Raw genomic sequence first — 26560 nt, forward strand, 5'->3', positions numbered from 1 at the left:
TGACAAACATTACTGCACGTCACGGCTCTCTGTTGATACAAAGGAGCCTCCGAAATCCTCCTCGACGAACTACTATTCAATTGGCAATCACTTGCAGTACCACCCTGATATCTCAAGCTGCTCCAGATCACTTACTTCCCGCACCTATTTCTTTCCTATAATCTTATTGTTTTATTTTGGAAACACCCCCTGTCTGAAACTTATACATGTACATGAGTTTGTATTCATAGCCTTCACTGTTGTATGTAGGGATCGTGCGATATGTATAATGATGGAATTTATCCAACCCTGCCTATCTCTTCACTAACATCTCTTCCACATGACAGCCATGAAAGTATGCATGGAATAAAATGTATTTTTTTTGGTGCTTTGTAGCTATCTGTTTCTTGATTGTATTCCATTCTAGCTTAGGGCTTGTTGAAAGGGTTCATACCACCACTCCCTTAGAAAAAAAAAAAAAAAAAAAGAGAGACCAACCTAGCTGTAAATCATCGCCGAGCCTCACCATCTATGAGAACATAAAAACTCCGAAAACGTTCTGGGCTGAATCTGGGTATTTGGGTATTTGTGTTTGTGTGAACGGTATCAAACGTGTAAAGTCAGAGAGCAAAGAAATCAGGAATCCGAAAAACAACCCACCTCGAAGAAAGAAAAGAAGATAGTATGGGTTTATGCAAGTGTATGGTAAAAGTCAAAGCAAAGATCGAAAAGGGAGGAAAGAAAAAGCTCCGAACTCCAATTGTGATCAGCGATGCCACGCGAGCACAAGTTCTAAATCAATGCAAAGAGTGTGAGTGTAGAGCAAAACGGATAAGACAAGAAAAGGGAAATATCGAGTCAGACGCGGTCTCGAGCAAAGTCCAGCACCTCGCAATCATCCTCGAAGAAACCATCATCGGCTTTCAGAGGAGTGGAGTGTCTCTTCTTGCGGCGGGTAGTGATAACGACTTCCTCCACATTGCCGGTGCTGTTTCCAAGCGTGATGAGGTTTTCTATATCTCCGCCAGCCCCAAGCGAATGTCCGTGGATGACAGCATTTTCATCCTCGTCATCGCCATGGTCATCGCTGGAGCTGTTGAAGGACCTCAAGTGCACTTTCGTCACCGGGATATCATTGCCGAAAACCCATTGTCCACTCGGCTCACTCGCATCACTGCTAGAGGAGAAGACACTCAAACCAACCCGCTGATCAGTGTGGAACGGCTGGTATGGGGTATTTGTCTCAATCTCGGCCTGCGAGAGAGGCTGACAAAGTGATCTTGCAGCACTAGATGGTTGCGAGCTGACGGAAGGAAGAACAAGTGAGGCATGAACTACTAGGTCTGGATCAAAAGCAGACAAAGGAGCTGGTCCACAAGGACCTTGGAGATTGTCAGGTAGTTTAATCTGGGACTCCTTGCCGCCGATAACAGAGTGAGGCTGTCGGTTCTTGTGGCCGGATACAGTAGCACGCTTAAGGCGGTACATCTTGAAGTATCCGCCATCCACGACACCCAAGAATATGAGACCCTTGCTGAAAATCCACGTCACCCGAGAAGGCGCAGGGTCTCGAGTTAGTCCTGGCAAGTGTAGGCGATTCTCTCCGACATGGCGCAGAGTATTGACAGTACCAGTTGCGGCGCCCATTGACTTGCTCAGGCCTGCAGCAACAACCTTACCACTCTTTACACTAGCAGCAGAAGGTAACGCAAATCCACTCATATTAGGAAATGCAGCTCCCGTGGACGGGACACGACCACGGACAGCAGAGAAGAATGGCTGCGTTTTACCGCCAACCAACTTCATGGCAGCTGACAAGGGGTTCCCGCCAGCGGATTGACCGGTCAAATCATCTGTCATAGGATCCGTAGCCGGCGACTTACTTGCAGTAGGCTTTGCACGGCGGAACGGGGGCCACTGAAATGCGCTTCGAGGTAGATCGAAAACGTGGACGGTGCCTTTACGTGTAATGACAGCCAATCTATCACCCACCGGGGGGGTCCAGATCACATCAACGATACTAGATGTAGTCAACCGCGCGTATCTAGCAATCTGCCGCACATTGGGATTCTGTCCCGTCTGGTCATCAGCCATAAAAGCCATGGACCGACAGTGCTTGAGTTGCATGAGATCCCACACGTACTGCACATCGCCCTTCTTGCTTGCTGTGAACAACATCAAGCCGTTTGGAGAAAGAGACAAGAAACTGCACCCATTAGGAACGTGGAACGTTGAAACTGGGTGGATAAACACATTTCGTATATCCGTGCCGTCTTCAAATCGTCTCAGATCGATGATAGATACAGTGTCAGGTTCTGTGGCTGACGTCTGTGTATCCTGGGCATGGGTTGGAGGGAATAATCCATATCCCTGTGTCTGAGGGTCCGGCCCCTGAGGTGGCCGACGTGGAGAGGTGCCGGCTGCTTGCTGGGTGTTCCAATAATTGTTCCAGGCTTGCATTCCTTGGTCACCCATCCAGCGGGCACCTCTGACGAGTTCCTGGGTAACACCTCTTGCCATTTTGTCGAAGAAACTTTCCCCTTCTCCTACGTCTGTCGCACATGACACCGAGGGAACAACAGGAGGACTGCGAGTTTCAATTCCCGGAACCTTTCCGATAATCAAACTCGAAGGAACAGTACCCTGGATCGACCCTTTGTATGCCGAGGATGGGGGAGCGAATGCCAGCCACCTTCCTTGCACAGCTAAGATGGGTCTTTCCAGGGTAGAAGAACCGTGAGGAGAGTCGGTACTGGTCCCGTCGGGATCAGTTGTAGAACTTGAAGAGGTCGAGTAACGCCGCGTTTCCTTAGACTGAACTCCAGTCCATGTCTTACCCAGACACTGGTATGCAGTTGTTTCCGGGGATAGGACATGTCTATAGACATAGACTTCCCCACTGACCCCGGATGCTAGGATAATATAAGCACCGGCTGCAAAGAGCTTCAATTTTCCCACGGGCGAGGGGGCAAAGGACGGGAGGCCGGGGAGATTTTCCAGACATGGTACAGGCTTGCTTGCAAACAGGGTGGAAACATGTTCACCGGTCCGGAAAGAGTAAATTTCAACTCGGGTTTGGTAGAACTGGATATCGTCTCGCGTTGAGCGCTTATCATTCGAGTGACCGCGAATCGTTGAAGGGGGGATTTCATTTGCGTCGGATGTCGCAGACGAGACTCGACCTTCCTCCTCATGCGGCGGCAACGGCCCATGAACAACGAGAGCCACATGCGGCCGGGATGATGCAAAGGGGTCGCTCGATGGGTGACCGGACAGGAGTTTAGCCTCAATCACACGGCCATTTAGCCCAGTGATCTGTCCCACGAGCCGAGTTCTCCGATCTTCGATGGCGAGGATCTCCACGGCCCCATCTGTCCCAACCAGCAAGACGTTCATTCCTGTCCGCGACCCTTTCGGTGATAAGCTAGGTAATGTATCAAAGCTACAGAATGAATAATTTCCGTCGGTGGGCGATCGATTCTGAGTTGTAAGAATATCGATGTCTGGTGCTCCGAAGAAGTGTGCTTGAGGAAGATGAGGGGGAGGCGCGTGATTGCTCATTGGGCTCCCGTAAGAGTGACTCTTTCTCCTGTCAACGGACTGTTGCCTCGAGTTTAGACTACTTCGGTAGCCGTTACCATAGCTAGAAGGCAAAGTTCGAGTCTGGGGGGATGCCGAGGAAGGATGGCCGAAGCCAGTCCTTTCTTGAATTGTTGGAAAGTTCAAGGGCGATGCACTAGGCAGCGATGCGCTTGGTATATCCCCATCCATAATATCGGTGGGGGGGCTCTTTCCATAAGGCACCGATTGCGCCCAGGTATCGGTGCGGCTAGTGAGGTCGTCACCTGCAGGTTCATCGAGAGAATCGAGGGCATCCAGAACAGGTGACGTGATAGATGGATTTACATGTTCAATAAGAGGTGGGGGATCTGGGTAAGAGAGAGGCTCCTCTGGTGGGGCAGACGGTTGGATGCTATGCATACAATCTAGCGTTAATCGCGCGTATTCATCAGAAACTAGGCAATCACGGGTGAATACATACATATCGTCCGGTGGACTTTCAGTTACAGCCCTGGCCACCTTATTCTTCTTGGCCTTCTTCTTTTTGCTTTTCCCACTTGGTTCATGCTCTGGTATGGTCCGGTTTAGGTCCGGGGCGAAGGAACTATCGTCTTCGGGCAAACGGCTATGCTGGCGGATAAGATCGTCAGATGCGGCCGGGAGCATTCAAATAGATGATGCCTCAGAGAGAGGCGATATAGAAGTAACAGAGTGAAGCCGCTCTCAGGACCTTATTGGGGGTCTGAGAACGGGATAGGATCGTTCTGTTTGAGATCCTAGGCACCGGAACCTTAGGTATCACTAAAGAGGACGACTTTCATGGAATCAATCAAGTGAACAAATATCACAACCTGCTGGAAATACATACCTGGATTCACAGTGTCTTAAAGATAAGGGAGTGGCAAAGACGGAGAAGCGTATCTAGAGCGGAGAGAACTCTAGACACGCGGGGAAGCTTTAATAGATACGCGCAACACAGCAACAGCTTAGAGATCAAGCTGTTGAGATCAAGTTAAGAAATGTTCCAACTTGTATACACAAGTTCCTAAAGTTGAAGTTCGATGAGTCAAGGAAGAAGGATGATGTTATGGTATGCGATAAGAGAAGAGGGGGAGGCTGACCCCAGGTCATCAGTCAGGTACGGGGTTATTAGGGTGGATAATAATAGCCTGAGTCATAGTGCGGAATAATCCTCTGACTGTGTCATTTCTAATGAAAGCATGATCTGATTCTCCATCTTTACTTGTCTATTGTCTTTGTTTTTTTTTTTTGCCTCTTCTCCAATCCCGACTCTACAATACACCTTGTGCACGCATATGAGGGGAAATGTTGTCAAACTATGCAAACACTGATAAGACCTTAGTCATATCTTGCAGTGCCCACGGGTGGCACCTCGTCATTACTTGGCTGATATTATCCCCCTTACATCCTTTGTACATGACACTGAACATGAAGTCAATATCCGAGTTCAGCCGTGTCCTTCCTAGTCATTCCTTGGTTCAATAAAGTTGGCCTTGAAGGAGGTGGCTGGCGTCATCGCTCTAGCCGAGGTCATGGGACATTTGTGGTATGGGCAATGACGACTTGTCAGGGCTTTGACATTTGGCCGGGAAATTCAGGCTGTTTTATTTGGGCATACCCTACGCGGTTGGTTGGTTTGGTCCATATCTTCACGTATATGTGACCGCTTTTATCTTCCAATATTCTTCCGGGCCATGCCCAAGGTATATCCAGCGTGAAAGAGGCGCTCAATAGAAAATTAATTAACTTGAGATGTGTTTTGATAGCCACTGAGCTTTGAAATGGATGATGGTACAGAGTGCTGACACGGAGGGTTGCCCTCTCTGCCAGTATGATGTCCACGGTCGCTTAGGTCTTCTTCTTGGCCGCGGCCTTGGCCTTGGCTGCCTTCTTCTTGTTGCTGTTGATCATGACAATTCCAATGAAGGTGCCTACCACGGCAGAACCCAAGAGTGTGAGGATGACGGGGATGCGGATGGCCCAAACACGGGGCGGGAAGAGGTCGTGGAGAGGGTGACCGGGGTCGACGAAGGGCTATAGAACACACATCAGTATGGAAATTCAAACATTATTATCAATTAGCATACCATCAACAGGGTCCACGCAGTGTAATAGAGAAAGATCGCGGTCGCGACCAAAAGCATGACGGATCCTACGAGTTGGCCCAGCTAAAGCAGTGTCAGTGGAGTATGTCCATTGGATGAGACTGAGTAATTTACCATTCTGATAAAAGAGTGGTAATTTAAAGAAAAAGAAATATTAAGGAACGTCGATGAATCCTGCGCTGGACAGAACTACTAGGAATCTCAGGAGCTCCCGTTGTTCCTAGTTGGCCTCTGGTCACCGCTGGTCACGTGCACCGCCGCTAGAGCTTTCTCCTGCTGCTTCCTTCAATCATCTTGTAACCTCAGTCCCAGCTGAGATTCACAACCACCGCCCCTCCGGTGTACATTAAACCTTCTCTCTACCCCGGAGGACTCTCTACTCATTGAAAATGTCCGAATCGGATGTTCTCCAGTCTGCGGTGCGCGTGCCCACGCCTCCCCCAGGCGCGTCGTATTCACCAGCCGCAACCTCTCGCAAACGCTCACCTCCCTCTCGTTCCCCCTCTCCAAATCGTCGTCGATCGCCTCCCGGTGATTCCCTTCGAGAAGGTATCGATGTTTCCAAAGTCGACGCAGAACATGCCGATGACAGAGAACGACAACTCGCTGAACGTCTTCGCGAACACGAGAAGCGCGAAGCGGCGCGCAAGCCGATGACCGAGGAACAAAAACAGGCCTCAGCAAAGGCAGAATATGAGAAGCTGCTCAACATGCGATCCGGTGGCACTTACATCCCTCCAGCCCGACTCCGTGCGTTACAGGCACAAATTACGGACAAGACAAGCAAGGAATACCAGCGCATGGCGTGGGAAGCTTTGAAGAAGTCGATCAATGGTCTGATCAACAAAATCAACGTTTCCAACATCAAGTTCATTGTTCCGGAACTCTTTGCGGAGAACTTGGTGAGGGGCCGAGGATTATTCTGTCGGTCGATTATGAAGGCGCAGGCGGCCAGTTTGCCCTTCACTCCAATCTATGCAGCGATGGCGTCTATCGTCAACACCAAGCTTCCGCAGGTTGGCGATTTATTGCTAACCCGGTTGATTGTCCAATTCCGCAAGGCCTTTAAGCGAAACGACAAGGCAGTTTGCATTTCCTCTACAACTTTCATCGCGCATCTCTGCAATCAACAAGTCGCCCACGAAATGTTGGCTGCTCAGATCCTATTGCTTCTTTTGCACAAGCCAACGGACGACAGCGTGGAGATTGCTGTGGGTCTCACTCGAGAAGTTGGTCAGCACTTGGAGGAGATGAACGCCCCCATCGCACTTGCCGTATTCGACCAATTCCGAAATATTCTACACGAGGCCGATATTGATAAGCGTGTACAATATATGATCGAAGTGCTCTTCCAGGTGCGCAAGGATCGGTACAAGGACAACCCAGCAATTAAGGAGGAGTTGGACCTAGTGGAAGAGGAGGATCAAATCACACACCGTGCCGGCTTGGATGACGAGCTGGAAACCCAAGACACTCTCAACATCTTCAAGTACGACCCAGAGTGGGAGGAGCACGAGGAGGCTTACAAGAAATTGAAGGCCGAGATCTTGGGCGAGGGGAGCGACGAGGATAGTGAGCATGAATCAGATGAAAGCGAAGAGGAAGAATCCGATACAGAAGAAGTACAGATGGATATTAAGGATCAGAGTAATACTGATCTGGTCAACCTTCGCCGAACAATCTACCTCACAATCATGTCCAGCATTGATTTCGAAGAATGTTGCCACAAGCTAATGAAGATCAACCTGCCGGCCGGGTTGGAGCATGAACTTCCGTCCATGATCATTGAGTGTTGCTCCCAGGAACGGACATACTCCAAATTCCTTGCCCTGGTTGGAGAGCGATTCGCCAAGATCAACCGACTCTGGTCAGACCTGTTCGAGGCTGCCTTTGCCAAATACTATGATACCATCCATCGTTATGAAACAAACAAACTGCGCAATATCGCCTTGTTCTTCGGCCATCTCATCAGCAACGATGCGATTGGTTGGCATGTCTTGTCCGTGGTTCATCTCAATGAAGAGGAGACCACATCCAGCAGCCGTATCTTCATCAAAATCCTGTTCCAAAGCCTCGCAGAGAATCTTGGTCTGCCTGGACTACAGGCCCGCTTCAGGGATGATATCCTGCAACCAAGCTTCGCGGGTCTCTTCCCAACGGACAACCCACGCCACACTAGGTTCTCTGTCAACTACTTCACCAGTATCGGTATGGGTGTATTGACAGAGGACATGCGCGAGAGCCTCAAAGCCCTTCCCCGCCCGACAGTCCCCGCTCTGCCTGAGCGAGCTTCTCGGTCCCTGTCGCGCACTCCATCTGATCGATCCCGTTCGATGTGCTCAACATGCACTGGATCTCCTCACTCCCGCCGTTCCCGGTCACCTTCGTACTCCCGCTCTCCTTCTAGGGACCGCGGACGCTCCTACTCTCGCTCCATCACTCCCTCCTCCAGAGGCCGAAGCTACACACCTTCACGCTCTCGGTCCCCAGTCCGTCGCCGTCGTGGCACATCAGTCAGTCGGTCCCGGACCCCCGCACGACGATCCCGATCCCGATCCCGATCCGTCTCCCGCACACCGGCCAAGCGTAGCCGAGCACGATCCCGCTCCTACGACTCACGAAGCCCAAGTCGCAGTCCCTATCGATCTCGTCGCTCGGTTACTCGGTCTGTCACACCGCCGCGTCGAGGCCAAAGCCCTCCTAGCCGGAGAAACCGCAGCTACACCAGATCAATTTCCCGATCCGTCACACCTCCACCTCGTCGTGAGCCCGCTAGGAGTGCGAGACGGTATTCGTCTGAATCTGTGTCGCCCCCTCCCCGCCGACGACGCGGGGCTACAGACTCTGTCTCCCGCTCGCCCACTCCTAGGCGTCGGGCCGACTCACGGGGTCGAAGCTATTCGCGAACCCCACCTCGACGCAGATAAAATGGAAGGCTCTGATGCTTGATCCCGCGGGGATCGGCTGGACGGACCATGTGTTACTGTCAATGAAATAGTGCGTATCTGAAGCGAAAATACGACGTTGTCCTTTTCCGTCTGGTGCCAGGAATTTGAAACTTAGGGGGATCGGGAGCAAATCGGTTATTCATGGAGTACCCACGCCTTTTCGGGGTTCCATATCGATGTCAAAATAAACATATTCAAATGGACCATAATGTGTCAAGTAATAAGTGAATTCTAAGAGCCATTGCTTGGCAATATTCTCATTTAATGCAGTAAAAAGGGTATCTCATCCTGATCAAGTCGATCTATACACCAACCCATATAGACCTATTCAACCTCACCAGCCTCCCAAACACATCTATCACACAAACAAGTCCCACCCAAAGCTCCAGCAGCCCACTCCCTCCTCTTCTGAACCGGCAATCCAATATCGCAATAATGATTCAGAATCTCCGAATCCTTCGCAATACCCCCAGGTCTGAGCTCCTTCATTTCATGCCCACGCGACCAAACAGCCGTCTCATCATCTCTCCGCGCACGGAAATTAATCTCACTACTCCATTCCCACGTCACGTTAGGATCACACGAATGGTTCGCAAGACACCACATCGGATGAACAGCACACAACTCCGGACCTCCATCCCAAGTCGACAACCGACCCGACGCCGTACCACGGAACTTCGCAAACAGCGTATTCAGAACCCAGGTATCATATCTATAGAGCACAGCATAAGGATCTAGACCCATTTCATCGAGGAAACGTTCCGGCTGAAGAACATTGAGCTGGAAGGAGAAGGGGAGCGTAGCGGTATCGTCTGTAGTAGGCGTTGTCTCCGCTTCCGAGACAGCCTCGATATCGAAATCGTGGAAATCACCCCAGATATACTTCACTTCCGGCAGGTCGAGCGGGTGCTTATCCTGCGTTTCGGACATGGCAAGCGCGCGGCCCAGCAGAAGAAGGTATAGGTAATCGGCTTTATCCTTGGGATCGGGGACATCCTTCCCGATAGAGTCGAGGCCGTCCTCCAACCCGCAGATCGCACCGTGGTACACCTCCTGCGCGGTGTCGTGGCATTTCTGGCTGCAGAAGATGATGTCTACGCAGCCGCCGTCGCAGGCGACGGGGGGCTCGGCGGAGGAGAGTTCTGGGAGTGGGGCGTTGCATGCGTCGCAGAGATCGTCGTGGAGACGGTTGGTTGCTGTGAGAAGTGATGATTCACGGAGGATGATCTCGTCTGGGGCGATATCTTCTTTTGCGAAGAGGCCGAGTTGGATGGAGACGTCCATGTTTGATGAGTGGTCGTCTGCGGAGGCGTGCAGAACTGGTAGTTCTACTGCGCGGACTTCACATTTCGGTGCGATGACTGCCAGTCGCTCGTTGAGCATTTTCAGGGTCTCTGGTGAGCGGCGGTCAGGCTCGTGCTCGTTCCAGGGATACAGGACACGGCGGGCGAAGCCCTGTGCGGGGAGGACACTGGGATCGATTGAGTCTAGGTTGACGTTTTCGGTTTTGGAGTCGGTGCGAGATTTGTAAATTTGCTTCACACGGTCCATCTGAATGTTCAAAGCGGCTACTGAGGCTGTTGCGGATCTCTTTTCGAGGAGGGCTAACCCGCGCACGCCGAATTCGAATGCATCGCGGTAACAGCCGCAGCGGACGAGACTGCGTATTAAAAGGACATACACCTGGTCAATGATGGCATCGTATTCATCTTGCGTGATGGGCACAGTGTTATCATCTTCGTCTTCGTCTTCATCATCTGATTCATTTGTCGCTTTCTCCGGAGCTTGCTGGGAAGGGTCTATCTTCCGTCTGGCATGGAACTCGCATTCATCTGGGTCAACCACTGACTCTAGCAGTGCCAGCGCGCGGTATGCATCTGCAGAGGCGAGGTCGGGGAAGCCCAGCTTTTCATACTGAATGCCTCGTTCAAGGTGGAGATGGGGGTTGTGAGGGTCTGCATAGAGCCTGGTGGTTGTCTCGTTGCGAGCTTGGAGCACTTGCGATTGAGACATGATGTGATATGTGTTTACTCTTCTTGTCTCCAAGGATGTAACAAACAACTTTTTGTACACTCTTACTTCTCTGGCAGCCAAAAATGCAGTATAGAGTCGATATCAAGCTGTGATATCGGGTTGCGAGATATGGGATGGTAGAGAAAGAGCAGGCTATAGACTTGAGCGGCCGACTCTAGAGAATTGGCGCAATACCAGTTGATCTTTGACTTTTATAAATTAAGTCTTTGATCTGCCCCTCTGTAGATCGACGATATTCGTGCGGGCAAGTTCTTTTTTTATCGCAAAAATTTCTACGATAAGAACGGTCACGTGAGTATATAGTTCTCTCCAATGGAGGTTGTCTGAGGACGAATAACCTCGATTTTGATTCTGGCCTCCTAGATCCTGCGTGAGTCTAGACGTCTAGGTCGAGACTATTGTATCTTCCATACTGTACTAGTATCTTTTGAGCTCCTGGGACTACTCTTTTTATGTTATACGTCTGTAGGACACTCCCATCGGAGTTGGCAAGAAGTGTGATTTCCTAACGAATCAAAGAAACAAAAAAACAAAAACATACAACAGTGAGGATTCGCTGGTGGTCACCCACCCAACTACTAACTCACCGGCGTGTGGCTTAAGTACGGCTGAGCGGACGGGAAGCCCTGTTTTCCACACCCTATGGTCGTATGTGCCTGATATTACACTTGGGAGAATGATAAGGATGATAAATTGGCTTGATCATCGTCTCAATTGCTAGAGCAATCGCGGCTTGGCATCTGGCTGCATAAGGAAAGGTTCCGGGTCTGATCGGCCAAAGTTTCATGTGGGGCGCTAATTCCCCTGTTGGACTTGTTCATTGGACGTTTCGACATTTCTGCGATTGCTTTGGTCATACTATGTAGACCCTTCACTTCGACGAGGATTGCCGCCACGAGTGAGTCAAGTATCATGTGAGGGATTGCGGGATCGGACTGGCCAACATTTGTCTTGATTGCCCGAGTGCAGGAGACTCAATGGGATAGGGAGGGAGGTCCTTGGTACATAATTGAGTCAGGAATAGGGCCCCAACCCATCATCCATTAGTGTCACAGAGAAAGCGGCCATAGACTGACCCAGGACAATCTCCCCCGGTGCTTAGACCTCAGGGGCCGGAGCATTCTATAGTACTTGCTGCATGAAATGTCAGAATGTTCCTGTAATCAACACAGCGACTTGACATACCTCCGGATGTGAATCCGGGCCCACCAGAATAAGATGTTCAACGCCTGACAAACTGCCAGGCAGAGTAGCACAGCTGCTCCCACCTGGAGCACAGCTTTGGCGCAGTATCTCCACCTCGCTCGCCTGCGAGGCGGAACAGCTCTGCGAGGACAGACTCCTTATCCTCCTTTTCGCCAGGAGGGATGTTGGGGGGATTGGGGCTAGAAGAAGTTGAAGCCGCACTTTTTGAGGTGTGACATCAGCAATTGAATATTTGAAGTGGGGCTGGGTAACTCGACCGACCTTGGATTCAGGAAGATACGAGGCCTGGTAGGTTGAACAAGGTAGTGTATGAAGTGAAGCAGTGTGAAAGTATAGCGAGAAAAAAGAACTTCTGCAAGCATCTTTGATGACCCGCCGCAGCCCAGGAAAGATCTCATGACGTGATAAAGATAGGTTCATCAGGGATATCACATCCAGAAATAGGCACCACAATGTGTTGTTGTTGTTCGGGAAGAACCCCGGTCATGAAGGTCTGATTGAATTGTTAGTTGACCTATTTGTAACTTGGGGTTATCAAAAAAAATCACATTAACGTGATATGATTATCCTTGCGTGATGAATCATTTGGCGTTTGAAGTTACCACCTTCGTAGGTAGGATCGGTAGGTGGGTCGATAATTCGATCAACACACAAAAGAAGCCTCATAAAATGTCTTCACCCATCAAACTCTTAAGCCAAGCCAAGAGAAGCGCAGTTTGACTCAATTTTCACCCACAGCTGGGGGAGGCTGAGCAGCCCTAATTGCTTTGCGTCATCGAACAAACCAAAGGCGACTAGAAGCATATATCACAGTATCGAAAGCAAGGATGTCTCCCTTGTAATGTCATTTCCAGGCTCATCAATTGCAAAAAAATAGATGATGAGGCTATCGTAGATAGCGAGCTGAGAGACTGCGAAGTGGAAAGTAAAATCGCAGAATCTGCGACCACATATGGTCGACTTTGTCTTCCTTACATCCGCGCCTGACTTTTTGGATATACTGTGTAGAGTTAGCAACTCAATTCTATAACAAGTAAGATTCAACTTACATTTGTGGACGTATATGGAGTCGTTTAGAGTAACCAGCTATCGGCTATCTTGGATATTGTGAGGCGTTTGGTATCTATTCGCCTCATCAACTCGTACCCCTCTGTTGAGTCTTCTTTTGTCGTGCAAGCATTCACCCATGTTTGAAGACATCGCCCATATCGCCTGCATGTTGTCTTCCACACCGCACGCACATTTTGTGGATACCTGGTGTTCGAATGTAACTGTCCTAGTATTGAATCCACAATGTAGCAGTTCTCTTTGCCGTTTGGGCACAAGACATAGTTCTGATGGGGATCGCAATATTAAAATGGATGGCCGTTTTTGCTTGCAACTGCAGCTTCCCCCACCCTGTCGGTCTTCTTCTGAGCCAGGTCCTTCCGAGGCAGCGAAAATACGGTAGATTGGTCACGGACTCAAGAGATATGGGCGGATTGTTCCGAGGTACCATTTCCCAGTGACCACTAGTGATCAAAGCTTCCTAAATCATTCGCTATGACAAGCACCAGCATTTCCACTCGCGAGGCCAAGCCATATATCCATATTTCGGTGCCTCTTTATTTCTGATTCAGACACGCCCACTTCCAAAATAGCCCCTTTCAGAGAGGTGACGAGGATAATGGATATTTGCGCCGCGGACGAAGCGTAAGATGTCTTCTCGTCGCCATCTCAGGTGAGGCCCGAAGGTCGACTGCCACCTCCTCCTTCTGTTTGCCATCGACTGTAGGCCAGACGACGAACACTAGAAAATCGAGCGACGCACCGAAGTGTTGCAGATGGCAAAGCAAATTCTCGCAAAGCTCTGTGCTATGTGGGCCCGTCAAACGGGCTTTCCGTTCATCGGCTTTGTCTTCGCCCCAGAACATATATAGCGTATTCCAGTGTTGTACGAGCTAGTGGACTTATCGTTGTTTCCCGATGCTCGTCTTTTCTTTGGGGATAGCGGATAGATGTGGGCCACATCTACCAGGGGGAAATTGGTCATCACACAACTGAAATCGTCGCGTTCAAGACGCTAGTCAGGGTATTAGTTCATAGATCATTTCCTCACTCCATGCGAATTAGATGACTCACAGCTGTTTTGGCACTGGGGTTTCGGTTCGGGCTGTCCTCCCCCAACTTTCGCTTCCCTTGTATCTCAGGCAGCCCGGCGTCCCTCCTTGGCTTTGTTTTCCCTAATGAGTCTCAATGTCAGTACTTCCGTCGGTTAGAAAGGGGAATAAAAGGCGGAAGTAGCTCACAAGCCCTAATGATTCACTGTCATGGGGTGTGTTGGGAAAATATAAGAGTCGGTTTCTGCCGGCGTAGAAAGATGAGTTTGAATAAACATAACGCTGGGGCTTCGTTGCGAGGGTGATGATATTGGAAATTTAGGGAAGGGGCCTAGGTCAATGTATAAAAATATAAAAATTTAGAGCCATATAGGTGACTTTGAAGGGAAAGAGTGTGCGTTGCTATAACAATAAATGTGTGTAGTTATGAGACACTGCTGTGCAACGCAGATATCCGCGCTCCGCCTGTTCATCCTTTACATCACCTATTGAATGATCAGTATAACTTCCAGAATTAATGAGAAATCTGACATACCGAGCAATTATCATCGATAACAATAGTTCGATGTTCACCAGGAGAGCCAATATCTTCAATTCCAACTCCAAGGCCACCATGTCCGCCTCTCAGGTTGGTAGCTAGACGCTCAAGCATACTCCGCTTTATGTACTAGTCAGTAAGGAGAGCTAGATAATCATCGAGGAGCATATAACGCACAGTGATGTGTGCCTCGTTCATACCGCCACGACGCTCAACATCGTTTTGGCTCATGATGCGGTAGCTTTCATGGACTCGCTTTCGGCTCTCGAGACCGCCAATCGTCGAGTTGGTTCGTCCAAACTTGTTGGATGGATTGTCGGGGTCGAGGATGTTCACACCATTACGGGCATCCTCTTGGGCGTTTTGGTCTGGCGAAAAGATTTTGATGGTGTTGTCAATTCCCGAGGCAGCGATCATTGGTTCATAAGGATGGCCTAGCAATGTTAGCTTCTGTTTTCCTAATCAATAATGGAAATTACCTTGAACAACATTGACAACCTCACTATCACCTTCTAGGATGTTGACCAGATTTGATGTTTTGCGATCCCAGATAAATATGTGACCAGAATCACAGCCGCTGACCACGTACTCATCATTAAGTCCGAAATAGTTGACATCCTTGACGGTCTTGACGTTGCAGTGACCGCGATAGCTTCGCATATGAGGTACACATGGAACATGACGCTCAAGAATTTTATGTTGCGCCTTTCGAATGGCATATCTCCGGGATATGATATCATCTGAATCAGATTCCTCGCCATCTTCATCCAAAGATGAATCCGAGGACCAGCCATCAAGCTCTTCATCGTCAGTTGACTCCTCTGCCCGGCTACCATCGCTCTCATCTTCATCTGCATCAACGCTGCCATTAAAAGAAGATGTTGCACCGCCTCGGGAGCTTTCAGGCCGAGGATTATTATGCCTGGCAACAGAACTACCAGCCCTGGCGAGTTCTTCCTCCTCATTAGGGTCAATATCTGTCTGGTTTCTCTCTTCACCAGAGTCGCTCTCAGATCCATTCATTGTAGCGTGGAGACCGCCGAAAGCATTGTCGACAAATATGTAATTTACTTCCCTACCTGCCTCCATCAAGATTCCTCTTCCTACTCGCAAAGCCCAGAACCTCTTCGCAGAGGCACGGTCGAGAGAGCGGATCTGTGACGTAGGATTAGAATCACGACGCCTGTCGAACCTAGCAGCTGAGCCTCCGAGATCTTCCAAGGGCAATTTGACAGCATTTCCAAATGCTGTCATAGCAGCCCGTTGGGTTTGGAACAGGATGCGCGTACTGTCATGCTCGAATCTGTTCGCATCGACATTCACAATCGGAGTGTCTCGCGCCAATTCCATAATATAAGGCACCAGAATGGTTTCAATGGCGTCCTCTCCGGATTCATCCGGGATTGGGAAACGGCTGTGTAATCGTCGAGGGGCATTGCGACGTTGAAAACCCTCAAGAAGACGCTGCCTGCCGCCCTGAAGCCAGAGAAGGATTGCTCGGAGGAATTCATAACCGAACAGGGCCACTGGGTCAATAGGGTCGTCTTCGCCCGGCGCAGGCTTGATCATCTCGAAGTTTGATGTTTCCGGATCTTGCGTTTGGTCTGCTAACGCGTGAGCTAGCGTACCAGCAGCTTGGACAAATCTCCACGAAGATTGACGATTGCGACGAAGTGATTGTTGGAGATTAACAGTCTCCCGTGAAGGGTTCATGGGGTAGCTCCATTCGCGCATGATATCGCCCATTTGTGGAAGAAGCGACGAAGCAATTTCCAGAGCGGATGTAAAGGATCCCGAGTACGATTCGGGTCTCACGTCCCCGGACCCTGCGGCCTCCCGAACCGTAGTTTCTAGAGAGAACAAAGTCTGTCGAAGTTTTACCAACCTTTTTGCAATATGCATGCTCAATCGCTGGGACTCGTTTAGTACAGCATATCGAGCCTGCTCGAGCAAACGCTGGGAAGTGATGCCTTGATCACTATCTGAGGCTGTGGGAAATGTAACATCCTCTTCCTCGCCATTCTCGTGCTGGGCTCTAAAAGTATCTGACTCTGCTGAGCGACGACGAGACTGGTGTCGACCACCGCTTTCCTGCGATGAAGGCGTCGTGGGCTTCTTGCGCTTTCGGCTCCGTGAACTACGGCGAGCCCGTTGACCCTTGCCTTTGGTGGTCGATTTATTGCCGGCCCGGGTCTCTCTGGCATCTGGGCTGCGAATCAAATCGAAACTGTAGATGTGATCCCCAGACCAACTAACAACCATCTCGCTGGGGTTTGCGTCACTGATTTTACAAGCAGTGATGTGTCCGTCATCAACATACTTCATATGATGCTTGCCACCCGGTGCGAATCTTCGCACACATCGCGTCGCCTTGCTCATTTCCTCATCAGCGGAACTGCCGGCGCTTGGTGTAGGTCTGCTGCCCCTTGCAGTGGAGGTATCCTGGCCAAGCATCCGCCTGTCATGCAAGAAGCAGTGGACGTGCGCACCACCCAAGGCAATATAATACGGTTGACTCGGCGAGCAAGAAATCGTATTGAGGTCCAAGCTGTATGGCTTGTATGAGATTAAGGGGGGCGGAACATTAGAGTCATCATTTCCCGACCCCTGTGTCATGAGGCTAAGACCGCCCCGCGATGGAGGGTATGCACTAGATGGTAGTCGCAGATCCCACTGGCGGACCTCACCATCCTCAGAGCAAGTGAGAAAGAGGAATGGGGAAGATTCGGTGACAATGCGCTTCACGCGATCTGAGTGACTTCGATACACTCTGGCGTTGGTATTGCCGTCACTTAGATACCGCGCGCCACTGAAGAACTCGTTGAAGCGCCGCCTCCGAGTGGAAGCCGCAAATGCGGTGGTAGCGGCATCATTACTAGTCCTATTTGAGTATTCGATATCGAAGACGCGAACCTGCGAGTCGCCGGCGCATGTAACCAGAGTCCCATCATTCGAGTGTGGCATAAACTTCACGGAGAAGATGTTGGCTCTATGGCCGGTGAAAACGGTTGTGTTGAGCGCGAACGGAGCATTGGAGGAGTCGGGTTGGTAGGAGTAGATATTGAGGTGCTTATCATCGGAGCCTGATGCTAACAGACGCCCTGAACTTGACCAACTGTGAGACCGTTAGTATGACATGCATCGGAGATGGCGGAAGTGTTGGCCGATAGATAAAACCAAGTACTGCCTAGGTAGAAGCAATAAACATACCTGAGAGCATTGACACATCCAGTATGGCCACCGAGCTCATTCACAATGTCAAGATCATTGACCCATTCCTTAGATCCATAAATTCCCCGAAGCCCAGCATACCGCAACGATTCCCCGCATTCCCGGCGCCAAAGGCGATCGTAGATCGAGTTTTTCATGATTATTGATCGGATGGGCAAGGAAATTGAAATTCTTCACTAGGTACGGTCGGCGATCATCTCGAAAGGCACTGGACAAGTGGGTACCAGATCTCCTTGCGGATGACTTTTATCTGTCAAAACGGAAGCTGCCGTAGATGACGTCAAGAAGAGAGATGAGAGATGGTTTTCTCATCACCCCAGATAAAGAAACTCATGAGATACGTGTATCGCTTAGAGCGTATAAAGCGGCAAGTGGTAATGAGGAGAGAAAAACTGAAATTAAAAGATAAGAGGGAAATGAGCGGGTTCGCGATCCTCTTGGCCACCGGGAGCTCCTGAACTCAGATAGAGCCCTGGAGATGACGATGGCTGACTCATCAAGTTACCTCGGGTCAGGTACCACCCAAGCTGCGAGAGGCTGTAAGGTACTTGGGGCGAAGTACTATTACTCATATCACTCATCTCTATTCTTCACATCATTTTCATTCCTACATAATTTGTGCCCGTACAGTTTGAAATCTAGATTGGGTATTTGTGTATTTCTGCCGACCATAAAGCCATAAATATCGCGGACTAGCATCTCCATGCCCCAATTCGGGGAGCCCTTGTTTCTCTCATGGAGCCTACCAGCTGCATCGCAAGAAGGCTGACAGCATCTCTTTCTGAGCGCACCACCTCTGTCTCCAATGTTTGCATAGCACGAATCTCCTGCATCATAAGCTGTATCAATTCAACCAGATTCTTAGCCACTCTAGCAAGAGCAGACTGTTCTAGGCGCTTCACTTGTCCGAAGCCTAGAATATCAAGGACTTGCAATTCGCGTACACAGAGTTCCAGCCTAACATTTAAATTATGCAACGATTCTCTCCAGCTTCGCCCCAGGGGGTTAATAAAGGCGCCGACATCAAGACACCCCGGCCCACGCTTTTGGCGAATAATTTCCGCTTGGTCAAGCCAGTCTTCAAAGGACTTCACAGCCTGAGAGTATTGTGCACCCCGACTGCCAGCAATCATGTCCGAGACATCTTGTAGAACCCTTGATAAAATTTGAATTTGCTCGGAGAAATCGTGCGGGCCGCGATGTTCGAGACAATTGGAAAGCCAAAGCCCTAGGGCCTGCACATTCAGGTGACACTGCCGCTGCGTTTCATCTGCTAGTACTACACGATATTGGCTAGCGACACTGTCGTACTTTTTGCGCAGACGTGACTCGGAGTCAGATTTCCATTCCGCATGACTTTGTAGCGAGTTGGAATGGAAAAGACTGAGCTGAAGAAGTTCCGTTTGCAATGCTGCGATATCCGGCCATGATGAGGGAATCAGCAGATTCCCAGGCTGAGGTTCGACTCCAGGGGTAGGCGTTGGAGGTTTAGAGAATTTCTTAGGGGATGGCGGCCGTTGGTAGGTTGAGAGTGCTCGTGTACGTTGACCGATTGCTGGTGTTGCTTCAGCCGGTTTTGTATTCTGCGCCAGCTGACTTCTGTGCCGCACATGGCTTTTGGCTTCCATAGGTGGTCTTTTGCCGGCGCTGATAGGTTGCCTTAGAGAGAAAGATCGTGTTGGGCGGGGCGGGGGTAACATTTCTGTTTTCTTGGGTGAAGGGGGCCTTCTAATAGTAGGAGGTTGAACTGGGGATCGCCTCCCTGGCGCTTTGCGGGGTGAGGGGGGCGCGAATGATGGCGCTGAGCTCTTTGATGCAGGTACTGTAGTCTTCGATGAAGGCATCTTCAATGCACCAGGTCGCATAATGCTTTGACGACGGCTTAGTGCTACCCCGGTTTTCATTGTTGTAGAATCCGCCTGTGTTTGCTTTTTAGGCGGCGATATCTCCCGTCTAGTTGGTGATGGGTCCCCACGTGGTTTCGGTCTGCTGCTAGGTAGCTGAATACGACCATTCCCCATTCCACGACCATTGTCTTGGACAATATTACTGCGCTGGGGCAGCAGGGTTCTTCCTCGGGTAGTGAGTCCATTGTCTTTTAGAGGCACACCCTCGACCGGCGAGGGATTTGATGGCGAGCGGTTCTTGTTATTCGTATCTCGGGCAGAGTCTTTGCTCGGGCTGGTCGTGGTTAGAGTGGAGGGTTTCGTGGCAGGTCGTGCTATATTTGAAGTCTTTAATAATTAGCACAGTTGGCATGGCAATGGAGATGTGTGGGGAGCAGGGTGAACAAAGAACTGACTTGTTTACGGGGATCGCGCAGCGAAGCTGAACGCGTTGGAATAGGCATGATACAAGGTCATCAGAGAGGCATGATATTTAAAATGTGTTAATGGAGAGAATTGGGGAGGGTGCGCGATCCCCAGAAGTTACCCGCACCCTTTTGTTCTTTGTTTTGATTAGTCCAAGCTACTCCATACTACAGGGCCACAACGCTAAAACCAATTTGATCAAAAAAGAAATATAGAAAATAAAATATAGAATGAAAGACCAAAAACTAGGTTATTTTTTAATCATATCACTTACTTACATATACAACTTTGGAAGGTAGTGATATCAGATGAGGTTATATACATCCTGTTTAACTCCAGACCTACATACATGTATTTACTATGTTTGCAGATTATCAAGAGCGAGAAATATTCATACATCTCAGATTGAAAATAAAAATCGAATCAGTGAGATAATCAAACATCAGTACATCCATACTTTCCGCTTTATCCTTGCTTCATTCAATGTAGTCATCATCCTCGTAATTTTCCAGATCTACATGGTCGAACCACCAGTCAATGAGACCAAATAGACCCAGCCATTCGTTTTGGGAATTCAACCTCAATAAGTTCTTTGAAGTAATCGAGTTCCAAGTGGATTTGTAGCACCACAATTCTGAATCGACTCCAGAATTGTAGGTAGAGTGAACCATGTCCATGTCGACTGGAATAACATTGTCGAAATCCAAGTTGATGAGGTCGGTTGTGCGTTTGCGAGGGATATTGGTGTCCTCGGTCTCAGGGGAGGTGTCATCATTCGGATTTGTAGTTTCAATGTGAGACCTCAAGTCAATGAGGTCACTGCAAGAGGAAATCACAGGAGCAGGATCATCCGAAGGGTCGATGAAGGCGCCACGAGTAACCTTGATTTCCGAATCCAGATCGATTAAATCGATATCGGCAGAATCGTCAAGGGTAACAATTCTCAACTCCAAGTTAATGAAATCGATGGATACTCGTAGAGCATTGGTCTCAAGGTCCGAGTTGAAGTTATTGTACTTCGGGTTGGTCGACGATGAGACCTTGCCGTCCGGCGTCATAGCGGATAAGCCAAAGTTGCGTGCAACGCGCTCAGACATTATGCTGTATATTGTTAACAGTGTAGTTCGTTGTTTAGATGCTATACTTAACAGATGAGGTTTTTGTGAGAGTAAAATTAACTTGTTGTGAAATGTGATTGCTTGAGATTAACGTTGAAGGTGAAGCTTGAATAATAGACTAGCAGCTACTCATATGACACGCTTCAAGTCCAGACGCGAAGGGCTTGTTCGCGTAGGTCTAAAGCCTCACGTAGTTCCAAGAATCAAACATTTGTTTTCATCCAATGTCTATGTATTCTTCATTCACATGGCTCTAGCGAACTCGATATGCAAACCCCTTTTGGACTGGTCGATCTATCTATTAGGCATGCTATATCAACATCGGGTATAGGATGCTTTACGGCTCTTAGGAAGGTTCACAGGGCTGGTAGTAAAGCTTGGCCAAGATATTTTGCTAGCATATCCCTATAAGATGAATTGGTTGAATCATTGTATTGACAGTTTAGGATAGAACACTGTTCACAAATATATATGCAGCTTTCCTTGCCTAGTAGCTAGGATCATGGTCTTCACTCTTTACACTGTTCACGTGTATTCTAGATGCACTTGTACTGATGCCAGATGTCGTTGCTAGATCGAAAGTAGTACGTCGTTTGCTCTCATAGACATTTAGTCTAAAGATCTAATTCTATGTAAGGCACGACTGAGCTAGTGAAGCGCACAGCTGTTGGTGATGTTGGTAAACAACATCACGCATGGTCAGTATGTCTGTGAAAGATATGTTCGTAATCCTCATTAGCCCAAGAGGCCAAAATAGCAACATGGTTAGTGTCTAGGGGTTTGAAAGTTATAATACAGCGTTATACATGGATAAGTTGCTTTACATTTTACATTCATATCAAAATTGGAGTATCCTCTTTCAAATTGAATGTCATCAACGACCCAGAGCGGCGGAGTATTATTTGTCTACTATGAATTGGAACTAGGATCCACTGAAATCGAGTTTAAGATGGCATGTACTGGCCTTATGATCAGATTGTCAACTTGAGCTAGCTCTCTTGAGTAAAGACCTAGACTAGCAAGACATAAGAACCCATTGAATTGCCGGCTTCGTTGCATATGGATTTTCATCAACAGATGTTTAAAAGCGGCAAAACACTGCCTGGGATACTCCGGAGTCCCAATGGATGATGTCTTATTTGCACTACATTTCTTTTAGCTATTTGGTCTCATGTTGGGTTACATCTGTTTCCAGAAAAAAGGCGGGTGTAAACTTACCACATTTCCACTACATTTCCCTTGTCCTCGACAGCATAGGAACGTGCCACCGTTGCAGTATTGTCCCCTCTGGGAGCAACCAGCTCTCGCTTCCAGGTTTGGATCAGCTTCGGCCATTGCGAAGGCAGCTAGGGCGAATAGGACGATAGAAAGTTTCATGTTTGACGATCTGGTTTGAAAAGTCGTGATTTGTTTGATATTTGAAGAGACAATGTGGAGGGAATATAAATGCAGGGTTGAGGCAGTGTTAGGAAGTGGTCTTATATAGAGCTGACGGTCCTTGCCAAGTACTCCCTAATGTGGGGGTTGGGGGTACTTGGCAACGACAGTGTACCGTCTTGCTTATTTCTCTAATATGAGGAATAAATTGCAGATCCCGAGGATCATACGGTTAGCACAGTGTCTCAAACTTACGTCTTACTGGTTCCCAAGGTTACATTGCAGGGATCAGAGGCCAACGCTGTAATTCCTGTGAGCTGAGAATAATCAGCTTATAGAAATGTGCAGGTCTCTACCAAAACGGTAGAATGTCTGTGTAGATCAATCTTGGAATTTCCCAATACGAGTAAGCATTCTTCGGGATTATCACCGTATGATATGATTATGCACATAAGCCTGCAGGAGTCGTGGGGGCTGAACTTGAAAATAGCAAAGGGGGATACATTGACTAACTTATATCTATACAGTGCAATGAAAAAGATGAGAATAGTCGATGTCATCTTAGTAGCCTTCTTTGATATAAATACAGGCAGTTCCTCCAGTATAGCTCAGACAAGAACCTTCACTTTACCACTCAAAAATAGATCTTTTCCCACCAACCCCAACCACCCAACCCACCAGCCTCTTCACCATGCATCTCTCTATTCTGGCCCTTGCAGCTATTGTTGGCCTAGCCTTGGCCTCGCCCATCGAAGTTGATACAAGAGCGGAGAATGGTGCCCAGACCAACAACTGCTACACACTCTGCAAGATCAATGGCGGAGTGAGTTCATTTTGCTTGTATAACTTTGAGTTTGGCTAATATTCTCGGTTACAGTCTAGTGATTATTGTCTGCGGAAATGCGCAAACCAGTAGGAGCAACACAGTTTCACAGAGAAAGAGGACAATACAATGTCTACAGCCAAACTGGTCTCACTTCTAGACATGCATTGACCAATCGAGTTTCTCTGTGAGCGTACATGGGTTAGAGGACTATAATTAACGTCATTCTATGTTCGTTTGTTATCTCACTAGCATGAAATTGTTTGTACCTAGCGGTCAGGCGATGGGCGTTCAGACCCATTGTCTAAGTAGTTTGACATGCTCTGTGTCCAATAGACATATCATCCCCCCTACCTAAAAGCTTCCAGTTTATATTGATAATCACTATCCTAGTCAGAGACCATTAGGGCAAGCTGGTACCTAAATTATGGCGTGACACATACGTTTGTGGGGGCCGGATAGAAACGGGAGATCGACACGCCTTGGCTGCATGGCTGAGCATCCGAATTGAGATAAGAGGGAAACGACAGCTCTACGGAGTACCCAAAGCTGAGTCTTTGGCATATGTATGTAATTTGCTTATAGACTGAGTGATTGCTTACTGGTTGTCTGCTATACTTCCAAGGTATATATACCCTGCTTTTCCATAGATTCTACTCTAGAGTCTATACAACACTTCCTATTTCTCTCTCTAGCCTAGTAGCTACTACAAAATTTGACAGACCCTATAACATCACAAGTATAGTATTCAAGGGCAATATTGATGGCCGGCCACATATATGGAGCTTATGTAGTCTTTCTAGTAGGATCATAAGCTAGGGAGATATCAAGAGATACGAATAGTATATTTCGCTTGACTCCGAAGGGTGAGGGTTGGACAATCAAATACTCCGACAAAACTTACTGATATTTCCCTTTGAGGATGCGACCTTCTCGCCGTTGCTAGGGTACGATGGTCTAAAGCTTTTTTCTAGGCCCAAAATGGCATTGTTGTGATTCCCTTCTAGACTATGCAACATTGTTTGATTCTATCCATAGAGGTCTTAATTTATTAGCAATTCCTTCCTATACCATAGACTTATTTGTACTCAATCCATACCTACGCGAACAGCTTAGCCAGTCCTTCAGCGCTAACATTCCCACCACTCAAAATCAGTCCCAAGTCCCAACCCTTGTCGCCCGCCTCCTTCTCCACCATCTGCCTAAACTCCTCATTATACAAAACCACCGCCAGTGTCACCGCAGCAGCAGGCTCGACCACCATCTTAAGCCTCTCGAAGATCAACCGTGTGGCCTCGAGAATCTGCTCTTCAGAAACAGCAAACATACCATCCACTAGCTTTCGCACATAGATAACGCTCCAGGGGATCTCCCCGACGACGCCAATTAGTCCGTCTGCAATGGTATTGGTGTTAACGCTCGTGATCCTCTCACCCGAAAGGAACCCACGCCGACAGTCATCAGCGCCCTCGAACTCAGGCTCTGCGCCGAAGACACGAATAGAGGTTTTTTCACAGCTAAGCGCAGTACCTGCTAATAGTCCCCCACCACTACAGGACGCAATAATAGCATCGAGATTATCAGCTTGCTCTTGAAGCTCCAGACCGGCAGTGGTTTGTCCGAGGATAACATCTGGATGATTGAAAGGTGGCACAAGACGGGCACCCTTCTCAGCAACGATCTTAGCGGCCGCAACCTCTCACTCAAAACGTGGGCAGACAATGACGTTGGCTCCATAGCCCTTTGTAGCGGCGATTTTGTTCAGCCGCGTAATGTCAGGCATCACGATGTACGCCGGGATGCCACTCTCCTTAGCAGCGAGAGCGAGGGCCTGGGCATGATTGCCTGCACTAAATCCAACGACGCCTTTTTCCATGCCGCCACTCTCGATAAAGCTGGGATCTTGCTTCAGCCTCTCGATGGCGTGAAATGCACCGCGGGCTTTGAAAGCTCCTATGCGCTGCAAATTCTCACACTTGAACCATAGTCGAATGACTGGCTTCGCGGGCTGGCGATCGCCCTTTTGCCAAGCCCGGGGGGTTGATGCCATCTCATTCAAAGTCCTGCTTGTGAGAACTGGTGTGGGGTGGAATTGAGGTTTGATCAGCTCATGGGCTTTGAGGGTGGACTCTTTGGTCAATGGAAGACAGGTCGAAAGTTGTGCCATGATGGATTTTTAGAGTATTGTTGCTGAGTCGCCAAGTATTGTAGGACGCAGTTGCGGTTGAAGTGTCGGGATTCATTCAGCGGTTCACTTCTATGCTACACAGGTTGTTGTAAGTTTTGTAGCCTCCAAGTCGGCCATACAACTATGCACACTAGTTTACTCAGCAGTACATGAGGCGGCCAAATTATTGTCCGCCGAGTACTAACGCCTCCGGCCTATCAGCGCTAACAGCTTAGAGAGGCGGCTTCCATGGCTCATGGAACCCATATCAGTACCAAACAAGATTTATAGGATCAATCCAGGAATAGACAAGGCGCCTATTAGGTGCTACGCCCGAGGTCGGGACGGTAAGAGGTGTTGTTGCCGAATTTCTAATCGCCGGCGTCTAGATACTTTGCCGATATTCCGAACTTATAGACTCTGATGTATATAAGGCCCAGTATTCGATATTAGCGAAGCTAGCATAGCACCAATCCTACCATTATGCTTCTCATAAAGCTACTCGATATCCACTGGTATCGGCGTATTTATACAAGCGCAATTGGCGGGTCGGAACATGGGTGAAAATGTCCCCGAGATGGCTTTGTTGTGACAGCAAATATTGGTCTTCTTCCACAGGTGTTACTGCATTCCTTCATTGATGAAAATATAAATGGGAGCAATTTGGTCATGTCTCCATCTACCTTGAAGGATCTGAAGCATGGTATGCTTGTTGAGGTGCTGACATTGACAGTCAAGAATCTCCAAATGAGTGGTTGGTCTGAAGTAAATAGAGACACATGATATGTAGTACTCAAACACCGTATTAGTCCTGTCCCTATGCAAGCTCTGGGGTAGTACAAGAGGCTGAAAAGAACCTTAAGGTATGTTCATGGTTGGACAGTCAGTGTAATGCAAGGGGCTCATCACTAGATCGGCACCGTCGCAACCAATAGCAGAGCGTACCTTCACATAACCTCATCATTAGCGATTCATCGGGCCTGATTTGAATGATTTAGAAGATTCTTCATTAGTTGATGAAGGAATCCTCAAAACCCAAGT

The 26560-nt window shown here is 48.7% G+C and overlaps 8 protein-coding genes across 8 annotated transcripts; 1 reads left to right on the top strand and 7 right to left on the bottom strand.

Moving 5' to 3' along the window:
* Positions 1-837: 837 nt before the first annotated feature.
* Positions 838-4206, bottom strand: PGRI_076540 (uncharacterized protein; the record flags this gene model as incomplete). Its single annotated transcript, XM_040795368.1, has 2 exons — positions 838-3952; positions 4022-4206. 2 exons carry the CDS (start codon positions 4204-4206, stop codon positions 838-840), a joined length of 3300 nt encoding a protein of 1099 aa, XP_040653045.1.
* A 1203-nt stretch (positions 4207-5409) lies between these two features.
* On the bottom strand, positions 5410-5783 carry PGRI_076550 (dolichol phosphate-mannose biosynthesis regulatory protein; the record flags this gene model as incomplete). Its single annotated transcript, XM_040795369.1, has 3 exons — positions 5410-5595; positions 5649-5729; positions 5781-5783. 3 exons carry the CDS (start codon positions 5781-5783, stop codon positions 5410-5412), a joined length of 270 nt encoding a protein of 89 aa, XP_040653046.1.
* A 272-nt stretch (positions 5784-6055) lies between these two features.
* On the top strand, positions 6056-8615 carry PGRI_076560 (pre-mRNA-splicing factor CWC22; the record flags this gene model as incomplete). The annotated part of the gene is made up of 2 exons (XM_040795370.1): positions 6056-7882; positions 7935-8615. 2 exons carry the CDS (start codon positions 6056-6058, stop codon positions 8613-8615), a joined length of 2508 nt encoding a protein of 835 aa, XP_040653047.1.
* A 323-nt stretch (positions 8616-8938) lies between these two features.
* On the bottom strand, positions 8939-10627 carry PGRI_076570 (putative MYND domain protein; the record flags this gene model as incomplete). Its single annotated transcript, XM_040795371.1, has 1 exon — positions 8939-10627. One exon carries the CDS (start codon positions 10625-10627, stop codon positions 8939-8941), a length of 1689 nt encoding a protein of 562 aa, XP_040653048.1.
* Positions 10628-14429: 3802 nt separating this feature from the next.
* PGRI_076580 (WD repeat-containing protein) lies at positions 14430-17859 on the bottom strand (the record flags this gene model as incomplete). The annotated part of the gene is made up of 5 exons (XM_040795372.1): positions 14430-14438; positions 14489-14611; positions 14669-14925; positions 14971-17606; positions 17702-17859. The coding sequence occupies 5 exons, from the start codon at positions 17857-17859 to the stop codon at positions 14430-14432; spliced, it is 3183 nt and encodes a 1060-aa protein (XP_040653049.1).
* Positions 17860-18414: 555 nt separating this feature from the next.
* Positions 18415-19350, bottom strand: PGRI_076590 (uncharacterized protein; the record flags this gene model as incomplete). Its single annotated transcript, XM_040795373.1, has 1 exon — positions 18415-19350. The coding sequence occupies one exon, from the start codon at positions 19348-19350 to the stop codon at positions 18415-18417; it is 936 nt and encodes a 311-aa protein (XP_040653050.1).
* Positions 19351-20510: 1160 nt separating this feature from the next.
* Positions 20511-21131, bottom strand: PGRI_076600 (uncharacterized protein; the record flags this gene model as incomplete). Its single annotated transcript, XM_040795374.1, has 1 exon — positions 20511-21131. One exon carries the CDS (start codon positions 21129-21131, stop codon positions 20511-20513), a length of 621 nt encoding a protein of 206 aa, XP_040653051.1.
* Positions 21132-24451: 3320 nt separating this feature from the next.
* PGRI_076610 (threonine/serine dehydratase) lies at positions 24452-25519 on the bottom strand (the record flags this gene model as incomplete). Its single annotated transcript, XM_040795375.1, has 2 exons — positions 24452-25018; positions 25073-25519. 2 exons carry the CDS (start codon positions 25517-25519, stop codon positions 24452-24454), a joined length of 1014 nt encoding a protein of 337 aa, XP_040653052.1.
* Between the last annotated feature and the right edge of the window lie 1041 nt (positions 25520-26560).

Source organism: Penicillium griseofulvum (genome assembly GCF_001561935.1).
Source record: "Penicillium griseofulvum strain PG3 chromosome Unknown contig_6, whole genome shotgun sequence".
NCBI classification, from domain to species: Eukaryota; Fungi; Ascomycota; class Eurotiomycetes; order Eurotiales; family Aspergillaceae; genus Penicillium; species Penicillium griseofulvum.